Source organism: Garra rufa, chromosome 5 (assembly GCF_049309525.1).
Source record: "Garra rufa chromosome 5, GarRuf1.0, whole genome shotgun sequence".
Classification (NCBI taxonomy): Eukaryota; Metazoa; Chordata; class Actinopteri; order Cypriniformes; family Cyprinidae; genus Garra; species Garra rufa.
Window position 1 is genome coordinate 49,686,871 of NC_133365.1, and position 17,794 is coordinate 49,704,664.

Here is a 17,794-nt window from a genome sequence, read left to right on the forward strand (position 1 = left end):
AGATGTATACAATAAATTTTTATTTTTCTATTTTTCTATGTATACACTTTTGTTATGTAATTGTTGTTCAAGCATTAATAAAAAAAATAATAATAATACATAAAAAAAAATCGTTATTTAATAAAAAAATAAATGAGAAAACCTTTAAAATATGTTAAGGGTGTTAAGAACAAAAGACCTGTGAAAGATTTTCACAAACTGTTTGTTGAATTTAAAAATGAAGTGAATTTTATTCACGCTTTGTTTTTGGTGCTTGTAAAGTATCTGCAAACTTTAGGAATGTTAAGAATAAAAATACCTGTCTGTGAAAGATACAAACAAGTGTGTCGTGCAAACATTTCCTTTATTCCCAAAACTGTAGTTGACATCAAAATAAATTCAAGCATGATTTAGTGATTTCATGACATGTTTCTTGCTTAAGATCATACTATGGATCATTTTACAATTAGACATAAAAAGTAATTATAAAAAAAAAAAAAACAAGTACACTAATTATTAATAGTACTTTGTAGTATTTCAGCACAGTATAGTTCAAACCATATTCATTTGTATAAAACTCATCCAAAGTCCCTCCCATCATGTGACTTTCCTTTTGTAAAAGGCAGTATTCATTTTGAAGGCACATGATGTAGTGTCACAAATGAGTTATTTTATATAGATATTTTCTGGTTTTACATTTCCAGGTATTTTGGCACATTGATATATAAGTACGCAGACATTATAAAGCCCTTTAAAATACAGTGCTTTGTAAATGTATGGTGTGTTTTACATCGGTGTGGACAGTAGAGGGCCCTCAGAACCGTTGGCAGCAATGAACTTCTTTCTAGACTGAAACTCGCTCTGAATCTCAAGAAAGGTCTTGTTCTTGGTCTCAGGGACCACAAAGAAGATGTAAGTGGCCACCAAGCAACAAACAACAAGGAAAACAAGGAAGCAGTACTGCTTTAGTCCATTCTGAGAGAGATTGAGAAAGAAAAGCTTGTTAAAAACAAAACATTTAATTTTCAAGTAATCAACAAATCATTTTTTGTAAAAAAGTTGTTTTTTACAGAATCTGCATGGTAGATAATATTCAATAAAAACTATCTTAATAGAAGGGAAAAAAGGTGTTCATGTATACCACAATAAATGGAAAGACCATGCCGATGAAGAAGAAAGATATCCAGTTAATAGAGCCACCAATCATGTACGCAGCAGTCCGATCGGTTTGGGTAAACAGCTCTGTTGTTAAAATGTTTGTCACACCACCTACAGCACAAAGCACATTGATATCACTGAACAAACTTGTGTGTGTGCCAAACTTAATACAGGTGTGGTTATGAATTTAGTGAAACCCTCAGGGCATCCAAAAAGTAGATTTGAAAGAACAGATTTGAAAGAATTTAGCATTACATCACTTGCTTACCAATGGATCCTCTGCAGTGAATGGGTGCCGTCAGAATAAGATTCCAACCGCTGATAAAACATCACAATAATCCAAAAATAATCCACATGGCTCTATAATCCATAACAAAGCTTTCACACGTGGAAAAAGTCCTTCCCCTGTTGTTCTCTCCCATCAAAATCCACTAAAATATTTATTTATAGCAGTTTTGGACTTCTTTGTTTTGATCAAGTACTTGATCTGTGCATATCTCTCTCTTGATTGCGATGAGATGACTCTTAGAGAAAGCAATTTTATGGAGGGATCATATTTTAGGTGGAAGCAACAGTTAAAATGCCTTAATGATGGATTTGTTTCTTACAAACATTCAGCTTTTTACTTCACAAGATGTTAATTGATGGACTGGGGTGTGGATTACTTGTGGGTTATTGTGATGTTTTTATCAGCTGTTTGGACTCTCATTCTGACAGCACCCATTCACTCCAAAGGATTCATTGGTGATGTTAATGTAATGCTAAATCTATCCAAATCTGTTTAGATGAAGAAACAATCTCATCTTGGCTGGCCTGAGGGTAAGTAAATTTTCAACAAATTTTCATTTATGGGTGAACTATAACGTTCATAAAGTATATGCCTAATTTTCCTTCTTTCTTTCTTTTTTATTTATTCATTCACCTGGTCCCAGGCCAAAACTGAGAATGAAGGCAAAAACACAGACCATACTAAGGTAGGGAACCCAAGGACTGGACTCCTGTGAGGGAGACACATCAAACAAATGTCAATAAATCTGCATCCATTCAAATGTTTGAAAATTAGGATAATAAAGCTTATGCCATTTTTCAACATACAGTGAGGGAAAAAAATAACTGAAAATTAAATTATCAGTCAATAATTTTAAGGGTAGGTTTACTGTATTTGAACAGTGAGAGACTCTAGAAAAATGCATTTCAAAAAAGTTATAAATTGATTGAATGAAATAGGTATTTTATCCCCTATCAATCAGCAAGATTTCTGGCTTGTAGGTGTCTTTTATACAGGTAACAAGCTGAGATTAGGAGCAGTCTCTTAAAGGGAGTGCTCCTAATCGCTGTTTGTTACCTATATAAAAGATACCTGTCCACAGGAGCAATCAATCAATCAGATTCCAAACTCTCCACCATGGCCAAGACCAAAGAGCTGTCCAAGGATGTCAGGGACAAGATTGTAGACCTACACAAGGCTGGAATTGGCTACAAGACCATCCCCAAGCAGTTTGGTGAGAAGGTGACAACAGTTGGTGCGATTATTCACAAATGGAAGAAACACAAAATAACTGTTAATCTCCCTCGGTCTGGGGCTCCATGCAAGATCTCACCTCGTGGAGTTTCAGTGATCATGAGAACAATAAGGAATCAGCCCAGAACAACACGGGAGGATCTTGTCAATGATCTCAAGGCAGCTGGGACCATAGTCACCAAGAAAACAATTGGTAACACACTATGCCCTGCAGCGCTCGCAAGGTCCCCCTGCTCAAGAAAGCACATGTGCAGGCACGTCTGAAGTTTGCCAATGAACATCTGAATGATTCAGAGGAGAATGGGTGAAAGTGTTGGTCAGATGAGACCAAAATTGAACACTTTGGCATCAACTCAACTCACTGTGTTTGGAGGAGGAGGAATGCTGCCTATGACCCTAAGAACACCATCCCCACTGTCAAACATGGAGGTGGAAACATTATGCTTTGGGGGTGTTTTTCTGCTAAAGAGGACAGGACAATTACATTGCATCAAAGGGACGATGGACTGGACCATGTACCGTCAAATCTTGGGTGAGAACCTCCTTCCCACAGCCAGGGCATTGAAAATGGGTCCTGGATAGGTATTCCAGCATTACAATGACCCAAAACACATGGCCAAGGCAACAAAGGACTGGCTCAAGAAGGTCCTGGAGTGGTCTAGCCAGTCTCCAGACCTTAATCCCATAGAAAATCTTTGGAGGGAGCTGAAGGTTCGAGTTGCCAAACGTCAGCCTCAAAACCTTAATGACCTGGACAGAGGTGTTGGACAAAATCCCTCCTGAAATGTGTGCAAAACTGGTGGCAAACTACAAGCAACATCTGACCTCGACAAGGGTTTTGCCACCAAGTACCAAGTCATTTATGTAAAGTGGTCAAGTACTTATTTCACTCATTAAAATGCAAATCAATTTATATTTTTGAAATGCATTTTTCTGTTTTTTTTTTTTTTTTTTTTTTTTTGTTATTCTGTCTCTCACTGTTCAAATAAACCTACCATTAAATTTATAGACGTATCATTTCTTTGTCAGTAGGGAAATGTACACAATCAGCAGGGGATCAAATTATTTTTTCCCTCACTGTAAACCCATAAGACTCTAATAGTTTATTGTAGCAACATACAATAATATATTGAGAAAAAAACAGCAGGTATTAAGTCATCAGACCTGAAAAGTGAGGGCGATGGTGAAACAGACACAGCACACGCTCATGAGAGAGTATCCTCCAATAATCAGAGCTCTTCTTCCCAAAGATTCGATCAGAAGACCCTAAAACACACACACTTCAGTTTAAATCAACTGTGAACTGTGTCAAGCAGATTAATCACATTACTGTCTTCTCTTGAGCTGCTTACAGCTGAAATTAATCAATTTCATAATTGATTAAATTAATGCGGTTATTTGAAGGAAACTGAACCTGAAGATTGGAGCTGAACAATGACACAATTGTCATTTTAGAACTTTGAAGAATTTGAACTTGTCTGGTATTATTTTCCTGTTTATTACTATGAAGCTGCTTTGAAGCAATGTGTATTGTATAAAGTGCTATAGAAATAAAGAGACCTGATGTGACCAAAAACGCCTTTCGAAATCTGGTTCAAGGTGTGATTTAGGTCATTTTATGTGATTTAGCCAAGTGGGGCATGATTCTGGATCAACAGGCATTAGCCAAACAATTTTATAACAAATCTGCCCATAATCTACAGTATCAAAAGCCCACCAATTAAAGCTGTGCGTTATAGTATTTGCTCTATTTCTGCACTGTGTGTCATGCATGAGATAAACGAATTTGCGCAGATATAATGACAGATTTCAGACTCACACACGTCAGTGCAGTGATGCACTCACAAGCTCCAGTTCCCACTGTAGCATATGGAATCTTGGCAGCTGGAATCCCAGCCTGGTTGAACACGTAGTCTGCATAGAAATAAATCTAATGGGAGACAAACACACATATATTGGCATGAGTGTACATTAGATCTGAAATTTGTTTAACAGTTGCACAGTGACAATAAAACTTAACAAAAAGACTCTTTTCCACCACTGGACTGAATGGTTCTCTTTGCAAAACTGTAGTTTACCATGTCAAACCAAACAATATATACAGTATAGGCTACAGATATAAAATGACAAAAAAATAATAATAATTTGGGGGTTAGAATTACATGACACTTTTTAGCGAAAACAATGGCAAACACAATGCTTTAAAAGTTTTTCTATTGTTTTCTAAGGTGCGGTCATATTTGCAAACTGCACATTAGCAAAATTTCTGTGCAATTTCTGATTTAAAAACAAAAAAGAGAGAGAGAGAGATGAAGCAAAACCCACAAAATCACTTTTCAGATGAAGCAGTTTTCTGTTGGTCAGTTTTCACACTAATACCTATTCAAATCTGGTGAAGCCCATTTTCGCAAAGGTAAGAAAAAAATGAATGCCTTAAAAAGTTGAAATTAATTATTAATTATGAGATAAAAAGTCAAAATTATTATTAAGTCAAAATTACTTTAAAAGTCATAATTATGAGATAAAACGTTGAAATTATGACTTTAAAAGTCATAATTATGAAAAAAAGTAAAACTATGACTTATAAAGTTAAAATTATGACTTTAAGTCATAATTACAAGCTTTTAAAAAGTTGAAATTATAACTTATAAAGTCAAAATTATGACTTCAAAAGTCGAAATTATGAATTTAAAGTTGTAATTATGACATATAAAGTCAAAATTATTATAAGTTTTAAATTATTTTAAAGTCATAATTTCAATTTATCTCATAATTATGACTTTTAAAGTCCTAATTTTGACTTTTTTAATCTCGTAATAAGAACTTTTAAATAATTTCGAAATTATGACTCTAAAAGTTGTAATTATGACTTTAAAAAGTCATAATCTTGAGATAAAAAAAGTCCAAATTAACACTTATAAAGACGAAAATCGAAATTATGACTTTAAAAGTCGAAATTATAACAAGTCATAATCACAAGATAAAAAGTCGAAATTGTGGCTTCAAAAGTCAGAAATTATGAGATAAAAAGTCATAATTTCAACTTTTTATCTCGTAATCACTTCAGTAAGTCATAGTTTCGTCTTCGTAAGTCATCATTTTGACTTTTTTATTTCGCAACTATGACTTGTGGAAGAAATGGGTTTCCATATAAATCTGTACATTTTTCAGGACAGTTACGGTTTCTTTTAGAGCATACAAATGGGCAACATTGATGACGTTGGTAAACATTGAAGTAAAACGCTATGGAGGATAAAGTTACATCATAGAGAAAGGTAAACGTTTCCAGACTAGCTATGAAGAACAAAGGACAATATATTATATGCATAATATATTTTAATATTACGTGAGTATATCAGCCACAAGAAATTCTGGTAGAGAACAGTTTGTAATTGTACGGTGGAGACGATTGCAGGCTAAATATCATCAAATTTCATCTAATAACAAATTCTTTTCATTTTTTTCAGAAATGTAAGTGCTATTTATTGGTTTGATGTTGTTTCTAATTCAATGACATTCAAATACTTACTTTTTGTACAGACTCTAAGTGTGTAAATAATGTTTGTGCCTACTGTACGAGGTTCACATGACACTCCATAAAAGCTTTTAAGTGCGTGCAAAATCACTTTCATGCCCATTACAGGAGCTCAAGTAAATGTCACAGCCTCAAAGCTAAAATCTGAATGATTATATATTTTTTCCCCTCATTTGCTCTGAGAAAAGATCAGGGTTTAATCCACAGCAGGCCGATCACATGCCGTTTTGGAGTGAGAGTGGATTTTTTGTTTTATTAGTGCACACATCAGCAGTCAAGACTAATCTTTTTATATTTCAAGCCTCTAATGTGAATTGTCATTGTTTCTGGGTGTCTGAGTGAGATACACACCGCATTGATGCCGTTGAGCTGCTGGGACGTGTGGATCACGAAGAGGGTCAGGAGCTGCCAGCGAAGACTAGTGTCTGTGAAAAGCTCCCAGGGCTTTTTGGGTTTAATGCCAAGGGCACTGACCCTCTCTCTCTCCATGTCCTCCTTTTCTCCGTGGTATTTATCCGAGCCATGGAACCACATTAGAGCTGAAAGAAAGTGGCAAAGGGCATAAAATTCCGTTACTCACAAGATTCTCTTCTCCTCGCTTCTGTTCTTGGTTACGGCTCATCGGTTGGATTTAGCTCCCACAGAGCGCTCACATCATCCGTTCAAGTGTGATCATTTCAATGAGATTTTACGCTTCAGTCTTTAAACAGTTTGATTTTGTGGTTGTATGCAGCTGAGATGACAACACCATCTTTCTTTAAATGGAATCATGAGTTTGAATGTGACTCGTGACCTTAGACTTGCCAGAGAAACTGCTAAAAACAAGCAGGATACAATGATCTTTTTTTGCCTAGTCATCTTTAACGTGGTTTGTTTACCTGGGTTGTTGATTAGTTTATCTTTATCCATTTATTTATTATTTATACCATTCAGTCTTACCTAGCAGTATCTGTGACCCTGGACCACAAAATCAGTCATAAGGGTAATTTTTTTTAAACTAAGTATATATATATATATATATATATATATATATATATATATATATATATATATATATACAATATTTGAAAGATACAACTATTTGAAAATCTGAAATCTGAGGGTGGAAAATTTTAGAAAATCGCCAAATGAATGTTGTCCAAATGAAGTTCTTACCAATGCATATTACTAATCAAAAATTAAGTTTTGATATATTTACGGTAGGAAATTTACAAAATATGTTAATGGGACATGATCTTTACTTAATTTCCTAATGATTTTTGCCATAAAAGAACAATTTTGATCCATACAATGTATTTTTGGCTATTGCTACAAATATACCCGTGCAACTTAAGACTGGTTTTGTGGTCCAGGATCACATTTCTAAATTATCACATGAAGCATTTTGGTTTGTAGTTTGTAGTAACATGTGCATACATTTCATATTTACAGTTGATATTTCAATTCTAATTTTTTTAAGACGCATTAAATAGATCAAAAGGGACAATAAGGACATTTATAGTGTTACAAAAGATTTTCATTTTAAATACATGTTGTTTGTTACTATCGTGTTTCACAAAAATATTAATTATGCATTTAAAATATTTTATTTATTTTTTTAAGTTTCTGAAGATGCTGTAAATTCAGCTTTGCATCACAGGATTAAATTACAATTTAAAATATTTTCAAATATACAACCGTTATTTTACATTGTAATAATATTTCACAATAGTATTTTTTTTTTAATTAATTCAATTGAGCCTGGGTTAGCATATGAGTCCAAAAAATCTTACATTAAAAAATGCTGGGTGAAATATGGACAAACCAACAATTTGGGTTGTTTTGACCCTTTTGGGTAGTTTTAACTCAACTATGGCTTTATATTACTATTTTTAATTATTTTTAACAATAGCTATATTTCTTGCTTAAAATGAACCCCAAATGGTTTAGGAATTAACATTTATTAATACGTTCAATAAATTAACATTTAGTAATAAGTTATAATAATAATAAATAATAATTAAATAATATTCTTTTTTTAATTGCTTATTAATAAATGTTCACCTTTGCTGATGCCTCTAGTAATTATGCATCTGATTTTTAATTTACAACCTATTTTGTGTTCATTTTAAGCCAGTCATATGTGACCCTGGACCACAAAACCTGTCCTAAGTAGCACGGGTATATTTGTAGCAATAGCCAAAAATACATTGCATGGGTCAAAATGATCAGTTTTTTTTTTATCCCCAAATCATTAGGATATTAAGTAAAGATCATGTTCCCTAAAGATATTTAGTAAATGCCATACTGTAAATATATCAAAACTTAATTTTTGATTAGTATCATTAGTATGATTTGCTAAGAACTTCATTTGGACAACTTTAAAAGAGATTTCCTCAACATTTAAAAAAAAAAAATGTTTGCACCCTCAGATCCCAGATTTTCAAATTGTTGAATATCAGCCAAATATTGTCCTATCCCAATAAACCATACATCAATGAAAAGCTTATTTATTCAGCTTTCAGATGGCATAAATTGACCCTTATGACTGGTTTTGTGGTCCAGGTTAAACATTTAACCCAACCGTTTGGTTCAAACAACTCTGGGTCGCTGAGTTTGTCCATATTTCACCCAGTGCTGGGTTGTATTTAACCCAGCATTTTTTAAAGAGTATAAATCTTAATCTCATTATACTAAAATCTTACTAATGTTTGAACGAAAGTGTATTTTAACTGACCTCTGCAATCCATTAACTGATTCTAAAAAAACTTATAATAATAATTTAAAGGACAGCAGAGAGACAATCGAGGACAAATAAAATTCAGGACAACCAAATATAGTTCTTAAACCATTCTGTACCCTTTTTGCAGGCGACATCATCTCCACGGTCGATGAGCAGGTAGCGAGGGCTCTCGGGGAACCAGGGCAGAGCCAACAGCTGGATTACGGCTGGAATACAGATGGTGGACAAAAGGATAGGCCAGTACTCTTCCTTACCTAACAACTCACTGACACACAAAAACACATACACACATACATTTTACTGAGATTTTTTAAATTATCCGCAGGTGCAGTAAGAGTAATCTATTTTTGTTTTGACCTTCCTCATATTTTTTATTCGTACTGCCTTTGTTCTTACTTGAGGCCAATCACTTGTCCTGTTAGGATCCCTCCGGTGATGAAAATTGAAGTTCCCATTGCCATAGCACCACGCAGAGCTCTAGGTGCAATCTCACCAATATACAGAGGCTGCACACATATTGCGATACCTGTCATTTCAAATAAGATGTCAGTCTGTGATCACAAACAAATGCTCATAACGGAACTTAATTAATTCAAAAGGCTCATTTATGTTTAGTCATTTAGCAGATACATAAAAAAGCACATGCAATTTAAGATAAAGGCACCAAGAAATTCTACCCATTACAGAAAATCAAAAATGCAGTGGCTACCATGAAACTACTTTGCATTTACTACCAGTCAAAAGTTTTTGGTTTTATTAAATGTTTTATTATTATTATTTTTTTATTTTTTTTTTAAAGCCAGTATTTATTAATCCAAAATACAGCAAAAGCAGTAATATTGTGAAATATTTTTACTATTTAAAATATCTGCTTTCTATTTCAATATATTTTAAAATGTAATTTATTCCTGTGATCAAAACAAAATTTTTAGCATCATTACTCCAGTCTTCAGCGTCACATGATCTTTCAGAAATCTTTCTAATATGCTGATTTGCTGTTCAAGAATTTCTATTATTATCAATATTTAAAACAGTCAAATACATTTTTTCCGAAAACCTTTGATGAATAGAAAGAAATTAATACTTTTATTTACTTTTATTTAGCAAGGATGCTTTAAAAGTGATAATAAAGACATTTATAATGTTAGAAAAGATTTCTATTTCAGATCAATTCTACTCGTCTGTTTTCAACATAACAATAATAAATGTATTTCGAGCAGCAAATCATATTATTAGAAAGATTTCTGAATGATCATGTGACTGTTGTTATGATGCTAAAAATGTATGTCTAATATTTGTTTTTTTGTATACAAAAACAAACAAAACAAAAAAACATCATTCAAAAGTTTTGGGTTGGTAATTTTTTTTATGTTTTTGAAAGAAGCTGAATTTTCATCATCAGTACTCCAGTCTTCAGTGTCACATGATCCTTCAGAAATCACTCTAATATGCTGATTTGCTGCTCTTTTATAATGCTGAAGAAAGTTTTTAATGGAAATCACAATATGTTTTTTTCAGGTTTCCTGGAGTGAGTAGAAAGCTCAAAAGAACAGCATTTATTTGAAACCGAACAATGTAATAGTCTTTATCATCTCTTTTGATCACTTTAAGGCATTCTTGTGGGAAAAAAACATTCAAAATGTTGAACAATAGTATATAATAATAGTATATAATTTGCTCAAAACCTTAGGATACCTGCATTTACTCCCGTCAGGAAGCGTCCGATGATTAAAAGCTCAAAAGTGCTGGTAGGATAACTCAAGCCCATGAAGAGAGCAGCCAACAGAGCAAAGGTGTTGTTGAACAATAGTGTCCCTTTCCTAAAAAAAAAAAAAAGTTCATCTCAATGGGGCATCTCAACATTTGATCCCCCCAGTCTTGCACATTTGGTCACATCCTTCAAATATGTTCTGTACAGTGTTTTTGACTTCAATTCACCTTCCAAATTTAATGGCCAGAGTCCCACCCACAGTCGCTCCTACAAGTCCACCAAGAGTGAATATGGACACTATGGTGGACCAGAGGAGTGTGAGCACCTGAGCAGAGATTTCAGTGTTGTAGCGTTCAGTCCATGTCTGATTAATGAAGTTCTGCACAGCCTGAGAGGAAACACACAAGTAAAAAGAGCTTTGACTTGGATAATAGTAACATTAAAGGTTGTATCAGCGATTTCTAGCCTGAAACATAAAGTGTCAATTTCAGCTGACCTTTCATCACGATCCGCTCGCTGCCTGTCCCATAAATTGTCTGTGAAAAAACCGCGTCTCTCTGGTCAGCCTAGGGTCCGAGATATGCCAAAAAAAACAATCGGCACTACCAACCTTTCCACACATAAACAAACAGTGTTCCAACCAATCAGCGTCAGGGGTTTGGTGTTGTGGACTTTCGCTCCGCCTCCCTCACATTCCTGCACCAGTAGGAAAGTCCACAACACCAAACCCCTGACGCTGATTGGTTGGAACACGGTTTGTTTATCTGTGGAAAGGTTGGTAGTGCCGATTGTTTTTTTTGGCATATCTCGGACCCTAGGCTGACCAGAGAGACGCGTTTTTTTCACAGACAATTTATGGGGCAGGCAGCGAGCGGATCGTGAAGAAAGCTCAGCTGAAATTGACACTTTATGTTTTAGGCTAGAAATCGCTGATACAACCTTTAACAACAATAAAGCACTGAGAAAAAATATCTACTTTCATGTTCCGTAGAATAAAACACTTCTTAGTTAGTGAGTTACTAATCTAAGATAAAGTATGAACATTGTGAAATGTGGTTAACAATTAAAGCAAGAGACTACAGCCACAACTTTGTTTTTTATGCACTGGTTAGTTTGGAGATTTTGGCCCATTTTGCATGCATAATGTTGACTAGTGGAAAGACAACATCCAAAATACACATATACCCACGGTTTCACAGACAAGGCTTAAGCCTAGTCCCAGACTAAAATGCATATGTTAACTGTTTTAACTGAATGAAACCTGCACATATCTTAAAATATGTTAGTGCCATTGTTTTGTCTCAAGATGCACACCAAGAACTACAGCTTAAACCTGTGAAATCAGGCCTTAGTGTTTATTTTATTACACTTCATCTATTTGCATCTGTAGATTTTAATTATATCTTTAAAGGTTGTTTTCTTAAAAATGTTTTTTTCTCATACACTAAATCAGAAGTCTTCACTTACAGTGGTGGCCAAAAGTATTAGAACACTAGTATTTTCAGCAGCTAAAAACAGTTTTAAGTCAGTTATTTCTATATTTTGCTGTAGTGTGTCAGTAGGAAATATCAGTTTACATTTACAAACATTCATTTTGCCATTAATTGTAATAATCCAGTGAGATTTTTGGGTCTGAAAACAGCCAGGGCTCCACATAGAGATATCATCAGATCTAGTCTGTCTGGAATGACATGAAGAAACAGAACAAACTGAGACAGTCTAAATCCAGTAGAACTGTGGCAACATCTCCAAGATGCTTCAAGAAACCTACCTGCAAAGCTACCTGAAAAACTATGCACTTAGGGCAAAAGCTGCTTTAAATGCAAAGGATGGCCACACCAAATGTTGGTTTAATTTAGTTAGTAGAAGTTGATTGATAAAGAAAATCTATTTATGAATATTTTTGACAGCATCCTCATTTTACAGCATTTTACACAGCTTTTAACAGGACTGTAGCTTTGCAGATAGGCTTCTTAAAGCATCTTGGAGACGTTGCCACAGTTCGTCTGGATTTAGACTGTCTCAGTTTGTTGTGTTAATTCATGTCATTCCAGACAGACTGGATGATTTTGTTAACTTAGTTGAGTTTTGAATTTGTTATCTGGCTGTCTGTAAATTTTAAGTTCAGTCAACTCTAAAATGTTTAGTCAATTTTAAATGTTAAGTTGTACTAAGTGACAACTTAGATATTTGAGTTGATTTAACTTTAAATTTTAAGGCAGCTGTAACTTACCCAGCTTTAAAATTTAATAAACCATTTTTTTGTTAAGTCAACTTAAATATCTAAGTTGTCACTTAGTACACTTAGTCTTTTGCTGTAGTGTGTCAGTACACTGTAAAAGAAAAACACAATTTGTTGAGTCAACTTAAAATTATTTGTTACCCTGCTGCCTTAAAATCTGAAGTTCAGTCAACTCAAGTAAGTTTAGTCAACTTGAAATGTTAAGTTGACTAAACTTACTTGAGTTGACTGAACTTCAGATTTTAAAGCAGCAGGGTAACAAATTGTTTTAAGTTGACTCAACAAATTGTGTGTTTTTTACAGTGTACTGACACACTACAGCAAAAGATAGAAATAACTGACTTAAAACCATTTTTAGCTGCCAGTGTAAAATACTAGTGTATACTAGTGGCCTCCACTGTAGTACTTTCATACATCAAACTTTAGGTTTATTTCTATTTTGATGGATTTTACAAAGAAGGTTGTCTATAAAATATTCACCTGAATTATATTACACTTCATTCATAAAAACATGGTCTTCTAACAGTATATTCTGATTCATGGAATGCTAAAAAAAAATCCAGTCTATAAAAACCCTAATATGTTGAGAAAATCAAACAAGATTCAGATTTCTGTTCTGGAAATGTATCAAAATGAGTGTTTTTTTTATTATTATTATTTATTTTTATTATTATTATTATACAATGCCTCCTTTTCACATTTGTGTTACATTCAGAGAAATGTAATACAAAACAATTGCATCCACCTTATTTTTCCTTTAAGAGAAAGCACGGCCATTTGTAAATTGTATGGGTCTGGCTTCCTGTCTTATCCGCGTCCAGATGTTTTAGCTTTACAAAACAGCTTGTTTTGCTGCTTGATATTGCAAAAAGGTGTGTCTTACCATATTATTTTAATGTATTATCTTAATTATCAACACACTGGTTTGTAGTGCAAACAGTTTTACTGCACTTAGTTATCCTTCTTGTTATTTCCCTACAACGGCAAAGTTTATTCCACATTGAAAAATAAGGTGGATTCATGTATTATGATTAATCATCTGTGGTGATATCAATTACCAAAAATAAATAAATAGATAAATAAATGTGCACAAAACCCAAATGTGGGTTTTGGATTCAGTATATACTGTGTTATTTTTTGTGAGTCTAGCAAAAATGTGCCAGGGACCAAAATCCATATGATACATCTACAGATTTCATGTGACTTTTAGTCTGATGAGCGACTACAAAAATAACTCATACATCACACACACATACTGTATGGCTACTGTACTGAACTCCATGTGACTAATGCATATCACACAAAGTCTGCTCTACACTGAAAAAAAAAAAAAAAAAAAAACAGTCATAAGTAGCACGGGTATATTTGTAGCATTAGGCAAAATAAATTGTAAGAATTAAAGTTATCGATTTTTCTTTGCCAAAAATCATTAGGTTATTAAGTTAAAATCATGTTCCATGATGATACTTTGTAATTGTCCTACCATAAATATATAAAAACTTAATTTTTGATTAGTAATATGCATTGCTAACAACTTTGGACAACTTTAAAGGCGATTTTCTCAATACTTGATGTTTTGCACCCTCAGATTCCAGATTTTCAAATAGTTGTATCTTGGCCAAATATTGTCCTATCCTAATCAATGAAAAGTTTATTATATTATTATATATTTATTTATTCACCATTTAGATGATGTATAAGTCTTATTAAAAAATATGACTGGTTTTGTGGTACAGGGTCACATTTATGGTAAAATGCCAATGGCTGTGTTTGCCAGAGCTTTACCTCAAAAAAAAAAATATGGCAGCAACATTTCAGGTTTTACCATCTTAAATGTTAAATCTTCCAAAAACTGCATATTATCAGTCTTTACTGTAAAATTACATTAACCAATTAACAGGTTTTCACTGTGGCATTTTTACAGTTTTTTACTGTTAAAAATCACACTTATTTTATGCAGTGTACAAAAACATAAACAGGCTTAAGTGAAGTGATAAGAATAAACATTAATGCACACATTTCTTACCTTGGTAGGTGCATTTATGATAGATATATTGTACCCATACTGAAACGTTCCACCAATGCCAGCTGCCCAGACAGCCAGAAGAAGAGACTTACTGGGAACCTAAAGATAGAAGACAGAGTACAAAAGCCATTTTCAAAAGTGAGTTTGATTTAAACTAATCATTAACAGCTCATATTTAGAGTAACTAAGAATAGAGTATCTAATGAAGTGAAGAAACCTGCAGTATTGCAACACCAGAAGTAACTGAACAGTAAAGAGTTGTGAAAATATGCAATATACAAATATACATGCAAATGTACAATACAGTAAATTTGGTATAAATATAATATGCAAGACACTGAAAATATAGCATGAATATTAAAGTCAACAGCTAGTCATAACCTACTAGTAATAAATGTTTTAATAATAACAATAATAATAACTAAAAACGTTAAATATATTTTAAAAATAATAAAAAGTAATTAAAACTTCTTGTATTTTAACCATACCTTTATATAATAACAACAGCAACAACTTATAAAAATGTTCATATATTTTTTTTACCTTTATTTGTTGAGGTGGTTCTTTGAAATCTTTAAGTAAAGGATGATATTCCTTAAGCTCTTCGTTGTCTTTGTCCATTTTTGAAACACGTTTAAAATATTTAAACATTTTTGCTCTAAATCACAGATTCAGACTGTCTCTAAAATGCGAGCTCATCCTAGGACACAACTGCTCTTAGTGCTCTAGATAAGGTGCATAACAGTTATACTAGCAGAAATACAATCGTGCTCTTGTTTATAGCATGAGCATTGAAAAACTGCATGGGTTCAGAGTTAATTCAGGATGAAATTCCCTTCTGAGCAACGGAGAAGCTCTGTAGGGATATTTTTTGACTTTTAACACATGCATGTGAATTGCTTTTCCACGTTCAGTCCCGTGGATAATCGTGTGGAGAGACTTTGTTGTGCGCCGTAAATTCGAAGTCAAATGAAGGCTTACCTTTTTTCTTAAAGTTGTAGACTCTTCTGGGCCATTCATTTTAAGTTCATTCATTTAGAGTAACATTTGAAGTTAAGAGTGATAAAGAGCTGAGCTATTCCATCATGCTTTCCAGGTCTCACTGCAAAGATTATCTATGAAGGGAGGTAGGTCTGTATGCAGTCATTAGTGTAATCATAAGCTCCAGTTGACCACAGCTTTACAATTACTTCAGGCGCAAATTCAGAATTGTAAATGTAAGATTATAGTTGGATTGTTGTCTGTTTGGTTACTTGTGATGATTTTTTGACTAGTTGACTGTTCTTTGCGAGTAGAAACATTTATTCAACTATATCAAGCATTGTGTTGTTTGGCCTTTGATCACAAAGAGCACATTGTTGCTGTTTCAGTCAAGTGACCTGCAGAGCCCATAAGCCTCTCTCTGATTCATAGAAAACTCAACCAGTTTAGAAGTCTCTATACCAGCTTCATCGTTTTATTGAAACATTTTGCATTTGAAATCTAAAGCATGGTGAAGGGTGTCAGTCAAGAAATGATTATCTAAGATGCTTGAGACAGAATTCCTTCTGTCTCACCAAACTCAGATTCTGTCCTAATGCCTAACCACAGGCCTAGTTTAGATATAAACTGTTCAGTAAAAGTAGCCATGCTTTCATTGACCACAAGAGGGCAGATATTAGAAGAGAAATTAGTCTAAAAAAGCAACAACCGTTCTAAGCAGCATGTATTAGATGGAAAATACTACTAATAACTACTACGCATAATAATATATAATATGTGCAGTCAAACCTAAATTTATTCAGACACCTTCAAGATTTCTCACATTATCACAGTTTATTCGCTATAGTTTAGAAAATGGTAATAAAATATGACAAGAACAAATTCATCTTGATAATTTCGGATAACTTTGATAAAAAAGGTATGTAACAAAACATGGTCAGGTCAAAGTGTTGAATCAATTTTTCGCTGTATGAAGAATTTTTGGGCATAATATGTCACAGTATACTTTATTTTGCTATCCTCACTTACATAAATGAACCATAGTGTCCCACTTGTAAAAAAAAAAAAAAAACACTAGTTAAAAAATATCAAATTTTAATCTGGTGTCTGAATTATTTTTGGTTTATTATGTATATATAATAAAAATATTATTATGACTACTGCACATACAAACAAATTATAATTTGAAGTAAGTTAAATTAGTTGAAAGGGGTTAATCAGTATATATTGCAGTAAGGAGTTTTAAGGCACTTCACTTTGATTTTAAGAATTAAGAAAAGTTGTTGGTACTGATATGGAAAAAATAGCATATAATATCTAAAAATTCATATTTTTAGTTATTTTATTTTATTTTATTTTATATGTTAGTTAGTTAGTTAGTAGTATTAAATAGAGGGCACATAATTAACATGACATGTACAGATATTTTGTCCCTAAACACATTTTTCCCATTCAAAGCATAATATCTTTAGCTTAATTTAAATTAATATTAGACTATTTGCATTAATTTATTTTTTTTTTTCTGTAACAAAAAGCAAAAAGCTGAGAAGAGATATCTGTTGTTGAAAAAGATAACTGGTGAAATGGTTATTTGACTTATTTTTGATATAAGATTGAGATATTCCTGTTTGAGTATTATTATGCATTAATTGATGTACAGTATATGTTTTGTAACTTTACAAATGTAAATGAATACTATTACAATGTACAATGTGATTTGAGTTTAATTTGTTATTTATTTATTTATTTATTTATTTATTTATTCTTGCTAAAAAGAGGGCATATAATTACTTTTTAGTATGACGTTTACAGACATTTTTTGTCCCTAAACACATTTGCCCAATTTAGAGAATAATTCCTTTAGCTTAATTTAAATTAATATTAGTCTATTTCACACTGACTTAATTTTTTTATTCTA

The 17,794-nt window shown here is 33.1% G+C and overlaps 1 protein-coding gene across 2 annotated transcripts; it reads right to left on the minus strand.

The window, feature by feature from the left end:
• Positions 1 to 334: 334 nt before the first annotated feature.
• slc2a11b (solute carrier family 2 member 11b) lies at positions 335 to 16,008 on the minus strand. 2 transcript variants are annotated; one of them, XM_073840346.1, is made up of 12 exons: positions 15,877 to 16,008; positions 14,896 to 14,994; positions 10,855 to 11,015; positions 10,612 to 10,736; positions 9,313 to 9,442; positions 9,033 to 9,181; positions 6,546 to 6,733; positions 4,479 to 4,589; positions 3,824 to 3,925; positions 2,060 to 2,135; positions 1,121 to 1,248; positions 335 to 954 (listed from the first exon to the last, which is right to left on the minus strand). In XM_073840346.1, the coding sequence occupies exons 1-12, from the start codon at positions 15,928 to 15,930 to the stop codon at positions 766 to 768; spliced, it is 1,512 nt and encodes a 503-aa protein (XP_073696447.1). In that variant the 5' UTR covers positions 15,931 to 16,008; the 3' UTR covers positions 335 to 765. The 2 variants fall into 2 exon arrangements, with proteins under 2 accessions (XP_073696447.1, XP_073696446.1); XM_073840345.1 differs by lacking the exon at positions 15,877 to 16,008 and adding an exon at positions 15,439 to 15,593.
• Between the last annotated feature and the right edge of the window lie 1,786 nt (positions 16,009 to 17,794).

Bases quoted from the DNA above. Each gene is read 5' to 3' on its own strand.
- slc2a11b (XM_073840345.1), bottom strand. From the start codon at position 15,546: ATGTTTAAATATTTTAAACGTGTTTCAAAAATGGACAAAGACAACGAA. The intron at 10,737-10,854 runs GTGAATTGAAGT...TTTTTTTTTTAG, and splicing joins CTGGCCATTAAATTTGGAAG to GAAAGGGACACTATTGTTCA. The intron at 6,734-9,032 runs GTACAGAATGGT...ACTTTCTTTCAG, and splicing joins TGATGTCGCCTGCAAAAAGG to CTCTAATGTGGTTCCATGGC.